The sequence below is a fragment of the Carex rostrata genome, chromosome 7 (genome assembly GCF_964058835.1).
Source record: "Carex rostrata chromosome 7, lpCarRost1.2, whole genome shotgun sequence".
Classification (NCBI taxonomy): domain Eukaryota; kingdom Viridiplantae; phylum Streptophyta; class Magnoliopsida; order Poales; family Cyperaceae; genus Carex; species Carex rostrata.
Window position 1 is genome coordinate 141,515 of NC_135924.1, and position 19,079 is coordinate 160,593.

The following is a 19,079-nucleotide window of genomic DNA, read 5'->3' on the forward strand; positions in this document are numbered from 1 at the left end:
AATTAATGAAGAAAATCCAAAGGCAAAATGAGATGTGCACAATTACAAGAACTAGTAGAAGAAAATAAATGTACATATATAGATATGTGAGATTCCAAAATAACGTATAAATTAATTATGTATGCTACAAAAAGAGAAGAACAGACATATATTAATTCTCGAGACTCCTCTGTTCTTCTCTTTTGTTGACATATGAATAAATGGTTTGAATGATCCCATCAGAGCTGTCAGGTCCCACCATATTTGTTGCCTAGAATATAAAAAGTATAGACCTATCTATATTCGTTAACTGTGAATATAAAAAAGCTTAACTAAAAAATAGTTTGTAAAAGAGGTAACTCAAATTATTTGAGTGCGATCGATATATATTTGTAGATATTTGGTTGTATATTAATTATTTAATTTATATATAAAGATATGGTTTTCGGATTTATTTAATAAATTAACTGACACTTTCCAAAAATAAAACCGTTCAAAAAAAGAAATTATGCTCAATCAAATTATTCTAAGAATCTTGTATCGGTTCCAATTTACTAGCTATGAGTCCGGATTATCTGACGTAACTCAAATTTTGAATTTAGATTTTAGGTTTTGAGTCCGGACAAACAATCGGCTAAATTTTATTAATCATGAGATTACAAATTAATTTTCTACAAAATTTAAATCTAAAAAATATATAATCAAACCGTCAATAAATAAATGAGAATGATCAGATGTGAGTTTTCTCTAAACTAATTAGTGATAAAACAATTATATAGCAAGTCTATTTGTTTAAACTAGTTTCAAGTTTATTATTAATGTTATTATGCAACACTTTTTTTGTTTAAAAATAAATAAAATTTTACGAAATTAGAATATAAAAATTATCCAATACTCATAAATAACCTATGTTATCCGGATACTCCACTTAGGACGTGATCTAGTGTCAAAAATCATTTTTTTTTGCAATAAGCGAGAATTGAACTCGCGCCCTCTAGTGAAGGAACATACCACTTTGCCACTGCACCAAGTCAATTTTACTGTTAGAACAAAGTGTCATGGTATTTGAGATACTATATGATCCCCATCTAATATTTTTGATATTTATTAAGTGTTAGATTAATAATATAATTAAAATAATAAAAAATATTATATTTAATAAGCGTATCGTATCCAAGATTTTTTAAATTTACCGTATCACCGTATCCGTATCGTATCCAATACGATACCTGTATCCGTATTCATGCAACATAGTAAATAACTCACATCCAAATATAATCCCAAGCATGATGACTTGAAATTCTATCCAGTCCAGTCAAGATGCATATGATTAAAAACCCAACAAGAATCTAAAGTCAAACTGATATCATATGATATGATCTAACATGTCTTCTTGTTGTTGCCACGTCTAGTTATGACATTATGTATATATGGACTACTTCAGTATTCACTAAAAATTGTTTAATTTGACAATCTTAACAATTGTCAGAATAAAATAAAATAACAAATCCAACATCCTAAGTATATAGTATAGTATATAGCATGCGTACTAAAAGTGATGATATTGACATACTTTTCATTGTTCACAAAAATATTTGGCTATGAACGACATAAAAAAATAGATCCTATTTTCACTTTAGTTACAACAAAATTTAGTTATGATGGCATAACATGCATAGAAGATTATTTAAAAAATAAATATGCAAAAGTATAACCATTACTGAAGTTACTGGTTCATTAAAAAAAATATTAATGACTTGTGTAACAATTTTTTTTTATATACAAATACTACATCAAAAGATTTTTAATAAGTATATTATATATTTTATTTGGCTCCATTAAAACTTACAAAGAGAATATCTATATACATTAGGCCAAATATTCCCATTACGATTGACAACAATAAAACTTTAAAAAACAAAAATAGCAGTGCTGCATAAATACAATACAAGTTGTTTTCCAAAAAGTTCGTTTCTTGAAACTTCTTTTTTTTAAACCTCGAATTTTATGCACCAATTTCTAGGGAAAATTTTTAGACTGGAGTTGTATGAATCTTACAGTGACCGATACTTATAGTGTAAAAAAGAAAAAAAAATGTATTGTAGCTTCATTTTTAACGTTATCGTCTTTCGTAGAGATGATTTCAAGATCTGTTATTTTTGTAAGACAAGCACTGCACATCTGCATTGATCAATACTCTTTGACTTCTGGGCTTTAGTGATATTAGATATCTTATACCTATGCAGATATACCCATTTGTAGCCGAAAATTTTATTAAATATAAAAAAAAATCAAATTCTATCCATTTTTGTGGAGAATTTAAAAAAATGTCCAAGCTGATTAAATTCTCACCGATTTTAGAGCTACTTTTCGGTTAATTTTTCACCGGTTCAAGAATTGGAACCGGTGAGATTCTACCCAGTTTCAAAGAAAGGAATCGGTGAGATACCGGTTATTTTTGTTTGATTTTTTGTTGGAGATATTTGACCGGTTTTAGTGTACTTTTTAGCATGTGTGTTGTTGTTAGGGATGTAAACGGTTGGATACGGATCGGATAGTGGTCTAACCGTATCCGTTATAATTTTTCTGATACGGATACGGATCGGATATTAAATATTATGGATACGGATCAAGAATACGGATATTTTTCATAATTAGTTTGTTGGTTACAAAACATCTATTATATTATTAAAATATTAATCACTAACTATGTCATAGTGTTATATTGTTCATCAAAATATATACATATATGCAATTTAATAAATTATTGGTACAATATGTAATTTAACAAATCAATTTTAGAACATATAGCACATTTATTGTGGTCTAAAAGTGCAAACGGTCGGATACGGATAGTTAAAAGTCTTATCGTATCTTTATTCGTTATAATTTTTCAAATACGGATACGAATAGTTTTGAATACAGATACGAATCAGATAATTTAGATAATTTTCTCGATTCGAATTCAAATGAAATCGGATAATATTCTATCCATTTACTCCCCTAGCTGTTGTGTATGTTGTTTGAGCGCAAAAAAAAGAAAAAGAAAAGAAGAATACTATACCTCTGACATTAGTCGTTCAGAAAAGAGCTGTGCATAAAAAACAAAATCTTATGTTCTTTTTTTATTGATAGAGTGACAATTTATTGCTCTCTGATAGAGCTGCAAATGAATCGAATCGAACCGAATCGAAATTATTTTAGTTTGAATTTAGTTTCAATTAATTTCAAACTAAGTTTAGTTTGAATTAATTTTGAATCAAATTTTTTACGAACTTAATTTTTGAATCTTTTACAAATCTTTTTACGATAAAGAAGAGTAATCGTAGTCGCCGAAAGCGAGAGATGAAAGTCGTCTAGAATTTTAAAATTGAGAGCTAGAATTATAATTTATGACTGGACAACCTTATGTTTTAACTTATAGCTGGGCGGCACTCGATCTCTCTTGATTTTGACAATTTGATTAATCTCTATCCTCTCTACGGTATTCGAATAAAACAAATAAGAGACCATTCAATACAGAAAATGAATGATATTGATTCGATATTCGTCGTACTGATCCAATTCCAAATGAAGACGGGATGATTGGTCAATCCGAACTTAAGACTCACAGAAAAGTAGATATTGATTAGGAATAATAACCCTCCTAATTAAAAATAGTGGGTTCAAAGATTAATCCAGCGAGGAATAAATTAACAGAGTTGGAGACTTTACCTTTTTCCCGTTATTTAACATGATGTATCCTAATTAATATGTGCTCCAACTCTAGTTTTAATTATATCGATTGATCATATATGAACAGCTTTTAAGCAAGCAACTCTCATTGCAATTCTAGTTTTAATTATTTAATCAACATTTCACGTGCCTGTTCAAGAAGAAATATATATATATCGCGATCGATACACACAGTCAAGAATAACACCAGAGGAGTACATCCACCTCCCATTTAATTTATTCTTGTTCATCTCAATTATATATATGTCTACTTTAAAAGAACGAGGCTTTCTTCCTAGCTAACTGTTTTTGCTTTCCCTTTTTAACAATTTTATTTTTTATTCATGCTTCCAGCTTTTAAATATATAATATTCATCTCTCATTCATTCAATTCAATCGTAATGTGAAGTCTTACACCAAAACTTCTTTAGTAGTAGTAGTAATTTTCTACACATAATTAAATTAATGAACCATCCGTTCCGTTGGTTGATGGAAATAATTAACCTTTTTCACTTAATTTTTTTCAAATTTGTTCATCTTCTCTCAAGTCTGCAAAAAGCGCACACAATTTCATTCCATCAACTTAAAATTATTTGGAGGATCAAGATATATCATCTTCTTAATTTCTTCATAGATTTGTTTGATCTGGATGAAGGATTTATTATAGCAAGCAATTCGCTGAATACCTCGTCGGCACAACTAGAAACTAATTATGCACATATATATAAACTAGTAATTAAGCAGACCATCTAATTGTTGCGGTGGAGATTAACAATATTACATTATTATTGTACCTCAAATGCATTAATGAGTTTATTACATTTTGTATATTTTCTTAATTACTATCTCGTTTGCAATCGGTATTATATATATATGTTGCAACATATATTGCATAAAAATTTAAGAGAGCAATAATTTGTTAAAAGAATAAAAGAATAAATTAAATGATTAGATGCAAATTAACCAGTTGGCCGTGGCACTGGACCTCTTGTAATAAGGCTTGATTAGATGAAATTAATTAATATATATTGAAATACCTCAATATTCCTCAATGACGTAGCAAGTTAAAAAAAAAAGGCTTTAGATATTTTTTTTAGAATGATGATTGATGAGATGAGAGGCCGAGAGGGTCGGTTAGTAACTTTGTTTTTGAGAATAGCCCGTAGGCCGTAGGCCCTAGGCAGCGCCGCAGCGGTAACTAGGGGTGAGTAAATCGCTCATAACTCGTGAGCCGCTCATAACTCGCTCATTAAAAGCTCGTCTAAACTCGCTCATTTATCCGCTCATTTAAACTCGCTCATTAACAACTCGCTCATTTACTTAATGAGCGAGCATGAGCATGACCCAACTCGCTCATAACTCGCTCATTAAGAATTTGCCACATCTAATCCCTGTCACATTTAATCCTATGTAATTATGTGTAACATCAACCTTGCCTCATTAAGATTGATAGATAGTGAGCATAGTTTCATATTTAATCCTGTGTAATATAGTAAGCACAATATAACATTTAATCCTGTGTAATATACTAATATTCATAGTTTCATATTCATTTTTTTTTTTGTAAATTGGCAGAACCAAAACCTCCGCCTAAAGCCCAAAACAAGTAATAGTCATAATAACTCATTTAAATGAATTATGACAATTTGTTGGATTTTGTTATGATGACTTTTAACAAATTTTGTTATGCGTGGCACACTATATAATTTTGTTTTGAGTCATAAGTCATAACTCGTGAGCTGCTCATAACTCGCTCATTAAAAGCTCGCTCATTTACAACTCGCTCATTTATCCGCTCATTTAAACTCGCTCATTAACAACTCGCTCATTTACTTAATGAGCGAGCATGAGCATACCCTAACTCGCTCATGCTCGCTCATTAATCACCCCTAGCGGTAACTATAGCAGGCTAGGTAGAGTGCGATGTACAAGGATGTAAAGAGTTTTGGTGCATTAAGTACTTAATTTTGTCTTTTCTGTGATGAGAAGAGAAACTTAATTTTGCTTCATTCGATCGATCGGTACCCTTAACAGTGTTTCGTCTCATTTTGTCTTCAAACATGTACACTAGCAATTAATGTATATATTTTCATTTATATATACTAGAGATGTATGGTAATTTTATAAATATAAAGATTTTTTTTTCATTTAATTGTTGTCATAACGTTATGCTAGCAAAATTATTAATTTACATTCGCTCGTTCATTTTAAAATTGAAATTTTGAGTTGTTCTAAATTTCTGAAAATTAAAAGAAATAAAATAGTTTATTATATAAGTGAAGTTATATATTTTTATTCTACATAGATGAGATTCAGCCTGTATTATTATTGGAACTCAAAATAAAACAAAATAAAATAGTAAAAAGGAATACGATCATATAGGCAATACATCATCATCGTTATATATAGTTATTATTATTATTTTCGTTATTAGTAATATTTTGTTATATTAGATTGTATATATATTGATAATTACTCTTTGATTTACTAACAAAGAACATTATCTCTATGAATTGTCACAAATTTGATATTTAGATGGAGGATCCTTAATTTATAGACCAGTATAGTTAGTTAGGGGTGTAAAGGATATCCGTTCCGAATCCGAATCAAACGGATACGGATCCGGATATTTATAGGATAACCAGTACAGGGATGTCTAAACCGTTTTCTAAACGGAGTGGATATCCAGATCTATCCGGAACCCGTTTTCTAAGGGTGTTAATAGAGCCTAAACGGATTTAAGTTGGAACCCGTATTATCAACGCCTCTCTAATCTCTACAGCGCTTCTCTCCAAATTTGCTGTGACCCGACCTAAGGAGTTATATACTACCCTCATTGTTTATCTTCGTCTGTTGTGGGACTATTGAACACATCCTATCCGGACAGCCATTTTCTTCTTCTAATATTTGAATATAGTTGGACCGGACAAAATTGATGGGCCTGATCAGCTCCCCATCTCAAATTTCAATTTGTTTTTTTTTTCTTTTTTTGCGTAATATAACAGCTATTGAGTCAATCGACTCAATCGGTCAATCCTCATCCCAATTTTAATTTTTTTTTACTAATATTTCATGCAGCTTTCTTCCGGTACACTTTATTCCTATAAGGCATATTTTTTTTATTGATTTTTTTGCTGCATTACAAAAACATTTTAAATTTTGTTAATTAGTATTGTATTTTAAAGTTCACATGACTCAATTATCCGATGATTATTCGTCTTATTTCCGTATTCGAATCCGTATCCGTGGACTATCCGTTCCGTATCCGTATCCGTTTAAGGCGGATTTGGTTTTGAATTTTGATATCCGTTTACTATCCGTATCCGCTCATTATCCGAAGGATATGGATATGGTATCAGCATTATCCGCTCCGTATCCTCTCCATTTTCACCCCTAAGTATAGTGTATGTGCATTGCAACTGTAACACTTATTGATTAATTATATTTCTAACGTATAAAAGTAATTAGAAGTTAGTATTTGAATTTTGAGGACAAAATTCTTTTTAAGGGTGGAAGGATGTAACATTTTGCCATGTCTCGAAAAATATCAAGTCAATGTTAATTATGATTACAAGATGTTTCATAATATAATAAAGACTGTGTTTTTTTGTAACGTATTTTATTTATACTGATAAGACTAGTATGTCTCTTTTTTTAAAAAAACGAAGAGTTTCTAAACCAATATAGTTATTAGTATTTAAAAATAAGAATAATAAAATAGTAGAATTGATATATTTGAAGAGAGAATTGTGGAACTCAATTAACAGAATTAATTGGTTTGCATTTAAAGTAAGAACTATTCACGCGTTGGAATTGATTAATTATCATTATTCATTTATTTGGATACTCCCCTTAATACCAAAAAGGAAAGCATATGTATTTTTCCAAGTAAGCATGAAAATTCCTTTTAATATTGATTGACTACATGCATGCAGCGAGTTATTATTTTTTTTCTAAACCTCTATTTTTGCTCTTTTTCTAAATTATGAATTTTATATATTTCCATTTCAAATCTTGAAAAATAAACCACAGTGGCCTCATGAATTAATGTTGCCCCCTCGTTCTCATAACTTTCATATTTTCCCAGTTTCCCTGTTACCAATTCTAAACATAAAAGTAAAACATGTTCACGATTACGACAATCCGACATGGACAATTCGACATGTTCTTATACAAATTTGAAGGGAATGATCGATGTTCAATCCATGATGCTACTGGGACGTTGAAGGGCTCAAGGTAAGAAAAGCATCTTGAGTTGTACGAGAGATATGAAGAGAATCTTGTTCAGGAGACTGGACAAGGATTTCAAGAGGGGAGGATGTAACATTCTGTCACGTTGATTTTATTTCGATAAACATTTTATATATAAATAATCATAAAATACAAATTAATAATATTGAACGTATAAATAAATTATAACTTGATTTCATATTTTCAGAAATTATATGTGCAATGCCTAGTTGTAATTGAATTGTTGATTCATACAACAGACATAATTTCTAAAATATATTGTTGTCGCATAATAAATTTTATTTTATATATATGTGTGTATATATACCAGCGTATATTATTTGTATTATCAATTAATATACAAGGAAATAATATTTCCATCTATATATATAATGTTCATTTGATATATGTACTAGATATACAAAGGATCTTTCCAAAATATTAAGATTTATTGAATATCGCTGTTTTTTATGGTCCATATTTGTCTGAAAAACAGCGATTTTCAATAAATCTAAAAAAAATAATAAAAAATTTCCAAAAAATGTAAAATTTGATCTCCAAACACATATTAATATGGAGAACAAGATGAATAGTTCGGATCGACCGTTTGAATTTTAAAAAGTCGAATATTGAGCCGTAGCACGGGAGGCCTCTATGCAACCCATAGCACCATAGCCAAGTCCTATCTATCTATATATATATATATATATATAAAGGAGGGATCAAGTTACAACAAGCATTTTCTACATTTTCAAAGTCCAAATCGTCGATCCAAACCATTAGATGTGATCTCTACAATAAAATGTGCTTGGAGACCAAATTTTATATTTTTTGGAATTTTTTTACTATTTATTAAGTGGGTATAAAAACTAGTCAAATTCAGACCATTGAATTTTGTACCCATCTTAATAAATAGTAAAAAAATTCTAAAAAATGTAAAATTTGGTCTCCAAGCACATTTTATTGTAGATATCACATCTAACAGTTTGGATCGACGATTTGAACTTTGAAAATATAGAAAATGCTTGTTGTAACTTGTTGTAACTCAAAAATTGTTGTAACTTGATCCCTCCTCATATATATATATATATATATACTGCGATAGTGATCATGCTATGGAACAAGTTGCATGCTACTATTCGATTATTTTTATCAATATTTATGTTCCAACTTATACAATCTTAAAAACTAACATGTGCTCATCAGCAATGTATCAATTACTCGCTCATAATTTTATTTGTTCTAGTGCCAAATAACGCATCAAATATATATGCAAACAATGATACTAGAATGTCTCAAAAGCATATTGGAGCGTGTTCGTCTTCTTAAATTTTTTTAGTTGTATTTTGAATTCTAATGTTAAAAAATTGACAAATAATCTTCAAGTTCATCAAGTATCAAAAATTGAATTTACGACATGTTGTGTATAGTATTTCATGCTTTTAATCAATTTCATATACATTTCGAGTTAGAGTCATATGGTACGTAACTTATATTAACTTATTTGAGACAATTCAAAATGATATAATAATTATTGAAGATTAATACATAGTCACATACTTTCAATGTACATCTATATTGTGTTGCGAGGACAAATAGGTATTTAATCTATACGGATCATATTTCAAGTCATAAAGTAATAATAACATAACAATCATGTATTATGTTATTATTAATTTATTATTGATGTCTTTGGGGATACATTTATTTTTTGATACTGAGAAACGCATAAATTTAATTTAAAAGTTTGATCAAATTGCACGAGTTTTCATGTCGATTTTGTAGTCGATGAAAATAATAAATATTTATAACATGTTTATATGCATCTTCTGATTGTTTTTTAAATATAATTAAACAAAATTCTTCAAATGAAAGGAAAAATGTTATTTACAAAAAATAACTTCATTGAAACAAATGTTCGGTAGAGATAGAAAACAAATTTATCCATTGCATGGAACAATGGTTCCGTGGATCTAACTAGGTGCTACAAAAAAATATCGAGTCTCTTCTAACTTCTCCATAAAAATAATTACATAAGCTTTGTATCTTCTCAAATAATTGATGAACATATATGTTGATTATTGTTTTTTATTAACATTAACTACTAATTAATTAAGTAGCCATATTCCCAAGCGCAAGGCACATATTTACCAGTGAAAACATTGGGAAACAGAAATCAGCAGAAATCATATTTAATTTCTTGAGCTCCGCAACATGAAATGAATAATTGAGAGTGTGACGCAGGGGCTTCGTTTGTTGAAACTATGACCTTCATGTTACTTGCATTTTTATTGATTTGTTCATTTATTTATCACATGCTCAAATTAATTTTTCCATCTTTCTGTACATGTAGCTAGGTTGCTCATCTCTCTTAAAATAAAAAGATAATTCGATCGATTTGCTAGAAGATAAAAATTTTACTTTTGAAGTCTCGGAGATATAGTTTCTGTTTATTATTATTATTTTATTTTTTTGTCTACTTTAGTTCAACAACTTGTAACAATAATATTTTATTAGAAAATTTTAACGACTTTGTAATATATTTTTATTTTAACACATTCATTAATTATTTGATTGACTAATATATTTACATAGGTAAATATATTTTGTAAAAATACAAAAAACAAACTTACAATGTATTGAATGCATCCGTTCACAAAATAAAATACAAATTAAGTTGTTAAAATTTAAAATATTATTATAAAAGTTTCTAAAAATCAAAATATATTATTACCAAAAAAAAAATTAGATTTGGGAGAGTAAAAAGAGAATGTACTTAATTTCCATTATCTAAACTCTCGTCTTCTTTCTTCCAAGCAAACAATATCTGGAAACTTATGATGACTCCTAACACGTTGTTTTGGTTTGATTATTTGGACGCGCACACAACTCCTGCGATAGACGATTTCAAAGTTTGACCCTGCTCAATTCTTAAAATCCAAAAAAAAAATATAATATATATATATATATATGTAGCACATAAAGTAAAAATAATTCTCAAATATAAATATGACTTAATTGTTATTTATCATGGACGAAGCGCGAGACTAACATCGTGTCAAGTGCGGATTTTACCTTTCTAATGTAAGAAGACTAGGGGAGTAGGGGATCTATATCCATCCTCTATATTATATTATATTATATTATATTATACCTTAGAATTCGATCCACATTTTTGTCCTCAACAAGAAATTAAAAAAGAGATTTTATTTTTGGAGGGAGGATATCCATCATCTCTAAAATCTAAACCCTGGTACTCCTACCGAATGTGTTTTTTTTGTAGTGGTGAATGTTCCATTGAAACTTTTTATTTGTATATATAACTACAAGTCCATAGGAAGTAGACACACACAATTCACTCACAAATGCTAGAAAAAAACATACAATCCAATGATTTTAATTTTCGAATTTTAGAAATTAAAAGATTAAAAAATCACTTATGTGTTGAATTCAACAATAAGATGAATAATTTTCCTTCTGAGTTTTTTGTCGAGAATTTGTAGGTAGCAACTAGTGTTTTGCAATTACTCCCGGGGTTCGAATCTGGACTGGTCCATCCATGACCTGTACCCGACTGGACGGACCCGTGCCCGGATTTGGAAGGGTACACAGGTAATTCGGGTGGGGTTAAAATGGGCCGGGATCGGTTTTTTGAAAAATAACCCGTGATTACCAGGACCGTTAAAAACCCGTACCCGCCTGGACCGGACTGTCTACCCGCCGAACCCCCCACCCGGACCGAACCCGCGTACCCTTATCCGCCTACTCGCCTACCCGTGCCCAGGTACCGTACCCGCCTACCCTTTACCCGTGCCCGGGCCCAAATTCAAATTTCTTTTTTAAAAAACGTTTTTTTTTTTTTTTTAAATTCAAATATACTTCCCCAAAAAATTAACTTTTGTTACTATGGTTATTACTATGAAATTAATGCTACATCCGTGATCAAACATTAATGCTTTTATTATTCTTGGTTACTAGAGTAAAAATATTTACAATATTAATGCTAAAGCATTTGATTAATATATATGTTATTATTCTTAGAGTTAATATATATTGTCATGCTAACTTAATTATCTGATAGTTATTCGTTTCGTATATGTATTTGTGAATTAATAGCTCTGTATCTGTATTTGTTTAAGGCAAGTTTAGTTTTAAATTTTGACATATGATACTTGTATTTGTACCTATAAATTGAGAAGTGGATACGACTTAATTTGGTATTGACATTGTCTGCTCCAAATTCGCTCCGTTTTCACTCTCAAACTACCCAATTTTTAGCTTAATTTCAAATATGACTTACATTTTTAACTATTAATATTTTTACCTATTAATATTGCCAAACAATCTTAAAAAATTTATAAATTTTTCTATTGTCAAGTGTAACATGTGAAAAATTGTGAAAACATGACAATACTCGTTCAAGTTCAATTGATTTTAATTCAATAAAATTTAATAAATATAAATTTTAATTGAGCAAATCAAAATGAAGAATAATTTAATAAATATAAAATTTGGTCTCAAAGCATATTTTATTATGAAGATTATGTTGAGCGGTTCGGATTGACTGTTCGGACTTTGAAAACGAAGATAAAAGATGTGAAACTTATTGGAACATAAAAATTATGATGCATTTGAACCCTCATTTAAAATGAAAAATTGAAACTTGGAGTTTAAATGAAATTTATACTTTGAATTTATAAGAAATGAAATACTCAGCCACACGAATTGCCACACGAATCCCATGTCATTTTTCTCTCCCCCATTCCTTCCTCTCTCTCTCTCGAGTACCAGCGGCACTCAGTCCCTCTTCTCTCTGACAAGGGCATCCCACACCCAAAACACATCCCCATTTTTCTTTCTTCTCCTTCCAGATGATAGATCAACCCCAAAACAAAATTGGAGAAAACTATTTAATGTAATTAAGTCTTATATAGTTACGAATTAACAAAATTAAATTAAATTAATTAATGTTAAAGAATTAACAATTAAATAAATTTATATTCAAGATTCCGTAGTCAAGAACAATATATAGATGAATAGAACAAGTTATAAATCAAATAATGTTATAATCAGTCAATCGTATTTATGTCCATTTTTAATTGAGACAGATTTGTGTATCTGCTTAAATAAATTCAAATAACTAACAAAAATATACTAAAATTACTAAAAAAGTAGACACCTCTAATAAGTATTTTAAAATATTAACATAAGAAACCAGAAGTATAAAGAATAAGATTCTTTCAATAAAAAATAAAAGTATGAAAATAGATAGGATTCTACAAATTACAGATTTATGGTCGGCACGTGTTGCAAGTATTATTAGACATATTTAAAAATGTTTTGCTGGAAGTTTTATGCATATTAAATTATACTTAAAAAATATATTTATTGTAATAACTATATTTGTAATTGTACTGGTGGCTCGATCGGGACTTATACCTGACTCGCTCTCTAACAACCCGCTCGTTACTAGACGGACCTATTAATGAGCCAGCTCGCCACTAGCTCGATTCAAAATTAACGAGTTCAAGCTGAGGCCTAGCTTGTTCGTCATCTCGCGAGTTAGCTCGGTTAGGCATCAATTTGTGAATTTGTGTGCATTTTATACTGTCTAGCTCGATCCAAAAAGTTTCAGCTCGATCCAAAAAGTTTTCAGAATTTATTTTCTTCTTAAAATAAAATCCAACCAGACCCAGCTCGTCTGCTCGCGAGCTAGCTCGGACTGGCTTATCTCGATTTCAAGCTGAGGCTTTAGCTCGGATGCCCTAAGTCCAGCTTGCTTGGCTGTAGCTTAGTCCAGAATTAACGAGTTCAAACTGGGGCCTAGTTTGCTCGCTATCTTGCGAGTTAGCTCGGTTAGGCATTAATTTGTGAATTTGTATGAACTTGTGTGCATTTTATACTGTTTAGCTCAGTTCAGCTCGATCCAAAAAGTTTTTAGAATTTATTTTATTCTTAAAACAAGATCTAACCAAACCCAGCTCGTCAGCTCGCGAGCTAGTTCGGACTGGCTTGTCACAATTTCAAGCTGAGATTTTACCTCGGATGCCCTAGGTTCAACTTGCTCGGCTGTAGCTCAGTCCATAATTAACAAGCTAAGGCCTGAGTCCGAATCATCTGAAGCACCTCAAATTTTGAGTTTAGATTCTAACCGTCTGATAAGAATCTAACCTAATTCGGTCTAAGATGAAATGCGCAAGCTTCTTCAATATTGGTGCTAAAACAGATTTGACGGTCCGGATCTAAAATTTTGAGTTAATTTAGATGATACGAATTCTTTGGAAATAAATCTGCTGTTATTCCTTGAGAATAACGGAAACCTGTTATTCCAGTTGAAATCGGAATAATTCGGCGTTGAAGGATTCAATGGGATTTTGAATGGGTCTTGATTAGACATGACTATGAATATAATTCTAATTGGTGTTCGGCTGTCAAATTTTATTCATAGGAAATTCCTTAGTTCCCAATCATTCTCTCATTTTTTTTTTCCCAATTCCTCTCTCTCCTCACTTCTCTGCCATCTGTCACTCCGCGTGAAATGAAACACTCTCTCCTCTCATCCTTTTTACACATCATGGGTCAACGGATGAGTTATATAAATAACGAGTTGTAAATTATTTAAACAACACATATGGGACTAATTTTACACTGATCCGGACAACAATTTTTTTTTCTTTTTTTTCTAACAAGTCACAACAACTTTTAGAATTTCGGACCAAAGTGATTCTGACAACTAAAAATAAGATATGTTTGAATCATTATATAAGATAGAACGTTTGTTAACAATTTCATTCAATTAATTAATAAATGCAACAACTAACAATTCATTTTATTAAATATAAAAGTTAGATTATATTCATCTCATCTCTTTAAATACACTTTATTTAGTTGTAAGAATAAATATTTATATTCCATAAGTTAATAATTAATAAATATTTTTTGTAATTACATATTTTAAATGTTTGTTTGTTTATAAATGTTAATTATTTAAAAATGTTTTAAAATGTTGTCTCCTTTTTATTTTCTTTTTTTAAATATTTTCTTATTTTATTTGTACTCATTTTAATAATAATTTTATTAGAAATATTTCATCTATTTAATATATTATTTAATTGCATTATTATAAATTTTTAATAAAAATAATTGATAAGTGAGAAGTGAAGTGGTAATCTAGTTTGACTGAAGATGGTTGTCCTTATTTTGGATTTCTAAATTTGTTATCTTAGTAATTAACCATGGTTGTCTCTAACTTAAGTGAAGTTGTTGTCTGTTTTGAGTCTTTAATTTAATGGGCTTTCTAATTTGTTTTGAGTCTTTTAATTGTGAACTGATCGATTGCATTGAAGTTGCCTAAACTATATATGCATGGTCTTTAATTTGAAACTTTATAAGTTAAAAATTTTAAATTAATGCCTTGGTAACAAAAGATGTATAGGCCTGGTGCCATGTTTTCCTTCTACTAATTAATATTATCTCTTTAGGATTGTTATATTATAGAAGCAATTAATATTTAAAATTTAATAGTTAAGTAACAGTTTAATTAATTATAATCTTGTTGTCTACACATAATGAATTATACATTATACTATTCACGGTTATAATTAATTAGATAAATATTATGAACTTTTTGATATTTTTAATAAATATTCAATCCAATGACCATGTTGTATTGTTTGTTCCGTGACATATATATGTTGACTTGACATATTTTTTCAATTGAAAAGTTACTCATTTTATAATTAATTGTCCCGTCCGCCAATTTCTCATTTTTTGTTCATTGCTCGGACGTGCTTAATTGAAACGTCACATTTATTTTTTTTATTTTTTTTCTATTGGTTAGCGCAGTTAAACTTTAGCCTGGAATTAGCTTATGGTTAATTCGGACGGGATAATTATTTATACCTTCCCCCATTTAAATTGCTGATTTGATCCATCCGTTGCCCATTAGAGAGACGAATCGCTGCAGCGCAGGTCCCACATCGTCAGGACGTACGGGAAAATAATTAATGGAGCGATTCAGCTTAATTAAGATCTAGCTGACATGACATGGATGTCCACATGTTCTTCTGTATTTCATTTGAGTAATGTAAACGGTAGATTATATAATTTTAGTACTTTTTTTTTTTTTTCGTATATGATATGATAGCCTATAAAATTAAGGAAAATGATTGCCAATTAATTTATTGAGTTCATCATTTCAATTTCATGGCTTCCGCCATTATTGCTGCTCTATAGTTTAATTAGTGAATTGATTTCGCGCACCATATCAGCTAATTCTGATTCATCACATTGTTTGTTTGTTTTGTTTTTTTTTAATTAACGATCTTCTTATATATGAGTTTCTGAAATTGTTCCCCTCCTTTGACGTTCTCTTTCTTGATAAAAATAGCTTGCTATTGGAGGAAAGAAATAAGAATAATTAACATGTTATAACTTAATTTTAAAATAATAGTTAGATGTAATTTATATAGTGGGTAGTGGGTACATATATGAATTGATGGGTGTATTTATTATTAAAATAAGTTTAAATTGGTTATACTTATATATAGTGTACTGTAGTGGATGCAGTAGGCTTTATAATCCGTTCCGTTGTGATCTTGGTTGGTTTGTGTTTTTGACGCTAACAATGACAACTTGCTATATACTATTATACTATATAGTCGCTCGCGCCACATGCTTTTTATTTTATAAATAAAAGATAAAAGAAAAGAAATGTGTGTTTTGGTCTTCTGATGAGAATCTCTGTGGGTGTCGGTGAGTAGTAGTATAGCAGTGGCGCCTAATTCACCGACTGCAATCTCCTCAAAGGTTTCCTTTTCCTCATTGTTTACTTCCTCAGGATAAATTTATCATCTTTTTACTTCCTCAAGATAGATATCTAACTCTCTTCTCTTCTCTTCTCTTCCCTTCTCTTCTATTTCACAGAAGAAATCAGCATTGCCAAAACCCTCTATTCAACTGGTAATTAACTTAGCTGTTTTTTCTGTTATGTGCAAAATACTGGTGCCTTTTCCTAATGCACGGTTACAGACAAGTTGGGATTCCACAGACCACCACAAGTGCTATCCAAATAACCTAAATTAGTTCGGGGTAATACGCATTTCTGCAATTAAAAACCTAAAAAAGGTCAAATCGATTGCTAGACCAGCATATCCACCGGATTAGGTTCTTCAATCATGTACCAGCTAAATACCTTCTGCTGACAAAATGAATCTTTCTTCTGACTATAACCTTGCTTCATTCATTTTTCTTTCCTTTTTATTTTAGTTGAAACAATCTGTTTCAGGACCTAATGCTAAACTGCATTCCACAATGGAAAACGGTTCTCCTTCAAGTCATAGGCAAAAAGATAATGTTGTAGACGATGAACAGGAGATGATTACCAGCCCTAGGTCGGGTGGTATGGCAGGGCCTATGCACAATGATGCCTCACAAAACTTGTCTTCTCAGAATGCCCTTGATGCTGATAAGACAACCAGTGAACCTTTGCAAGAAAATAATCCCACAACAGTGGTACTATTTTTCTTTTCTTCTTTCTTTTACTTTTCAAGTTGAACACCTCAAAATTACCGAATAAGTGTCTTGGGGGACTTATTTCAGGATCACTCGAGCTTATTTGGTAGATTGATGTAAAAGAAACTTCATACATTTTGAAGAGGAGAGCTGCATATATATTTTTTTTATTTCTATTTATGCATTTATTGTGCCAGATAGGAAATGTATCTAATTTAGAAGCAGCGAGGAGTGAGCCTTTAAGTGATGACATGAACAAGTTTATTCTGAAGAGGAGAGATGCTGTGTCAAAGACATCAGTCGAAGAGGTACTTTACATGCCACTCTGATGTTATTTTTAAGGGGAAATCGTGCATTTTGTAGCACTTGTTTAATTTCAATATCAGTATGGCCTGTACCCCTGCTTGCTGACTGAGTTTCTCCATTTTATGCAAAAGGTGCTTATTATCATCATCAACGGGTTAAGGTTCATTAGGGTACTTTAGAAAATTTATGAGAGAGGAGAGGTTCAGATCATATTTTCTGAAGGTGTTTAGGTGATTTGATCTTTTATGTTATCTGTTATCTCTATTTTTTTTTTTTTGTGGGGGGGGGGGATCTTTGGGAGCTCATATGAAGTGTTTTCTTTGTTATATAGATGATATAATCAACTGTTTGCTACTTATTTCTGTAATTATACTTCTATTCTATTATTACAGCCTAAAGAACCTATCCCAGAGACGAGCATTCCAATTAAACCCTCGAGAAATGAAAATGATAATAATTTGAGGTCCAATGCCGATTTTCGAGATGATGTGAGTGATTGCGAGAGATTTATGGGTTCTCCGATACCCTTCTCAGAATAGAACCAGTGCATTGTATGTAACAAGGGAGGTCAATTGTTGACTTGTTCCAGAAAAGGCTGTGGAATAACTGTGCATGAGAGCTGCATTATGACCACCCCAATCAGCTTTGACAAAGAAGGTCGGTTTTACGGCCCCTGTTGTGTGCACTCTAGTGCTGCACAAGCATATGCCAGTGCTAAAAAGGTCTATTCCCTTGCCTGGGAGAGCCTGTTCAGCTGTCCTCCTTTCTTGAAATGAAGAAAGATGAAAACCAAGAGAAGGGTGAAAAGGGCAAACAAAAGGGAGAAAAGAACATAACTGGTAAAAGGAAGGGCAAAAAGGCTGTATTCAGTGATGATGATACAGCAGAGGATGAAAATGGTGATGCTACTCTCTTGACTTCACCCTTTTAGTCATAGTTAGTGCTGGTTGAGCTTAATTTGTGCTATTTTATCTCTTAAATTTGATTGATTTAGATTCTGAAATTTTTTTTTGTTAAATTCTGACAACCATACGTGATTTTGCTCGGATCCTCGGTTGCCACTTCCTATGTTAGTAATTGCAAGATACATCTTGGTATGAAATAAGGTATATAATAGATGTACACTGGATTCATCTGTCGGATTTAAGGCCATAAACTCATCGGTGAAAAAATAGAAAATTAATAAAAGTTGCGAAATAATAGCATGGAGATAAAATATAAAGGTTGATTGGATTGTTTTTGTTAACAACAATATAAGAAAAAAAAGACACAAGCGAGAGTAAAGTAAACATGCTTAATTAATACAAGAACACTTGTTTAAAGAAGAAATTATATAA

At 30.7% G+C, this 19,079-nt stretch overlaps 1 protein-coding gene across 1 annotated transcript; it reads left to right on the forward strand.

Annotated features, from left to right (window-relative positions):
* The first annotated feature begins 16,830 nt into the window (after nt 1–16,830).
* On the forward strand, nt 16,831–18,653 carry LOC144556890 (uncharacterized). Its single transcript, XM_078305381.1, has 4 exons — nt 16,831–16,884; nt 17,191–17,436; nt 17,634–17,744; nt 18,135–18,653. The coding sequence occupies exons 2-4, from the start codon at nt 17,236–17,238 to the stop codon at nt 18,279–18,281; spliced, it is 459 nt and encodes a 152-aa protein (XP_078161507.1). The 5' UTR covers nt 16,831–16,884; nt 17,191–17,235; the 3' UTR covers nt 18,282–18,653.
* Nucleotides 18,654–19,079: the final 426 nt, after the last annotated feature.

Excerpts from the sequence above, each read along its gene's own strand:
- LOC144556890 (XM_078305381.1), top strand. The coding sequence starts at position 17,236 with ATGGAAAACGGTTCTCCTTCAAGTCATAGGCAAAAAGATAATGTTGTA. Across the intron at positions 17,437-17,633 it reads AAAATAATCCCACAACAGTG|ATAGGAAATGTATCTAATTT; the intron begins GTACTATTTTTC and ends TTATTGTGCCAG. Across the intron at positions 17,745-18,134 it reads CAAAGACATCAGTCGAAGAG|CCTAAAGAACCTATCCCAGA; the intron begins GTACTTTACATG and ends CTATTATTACAG.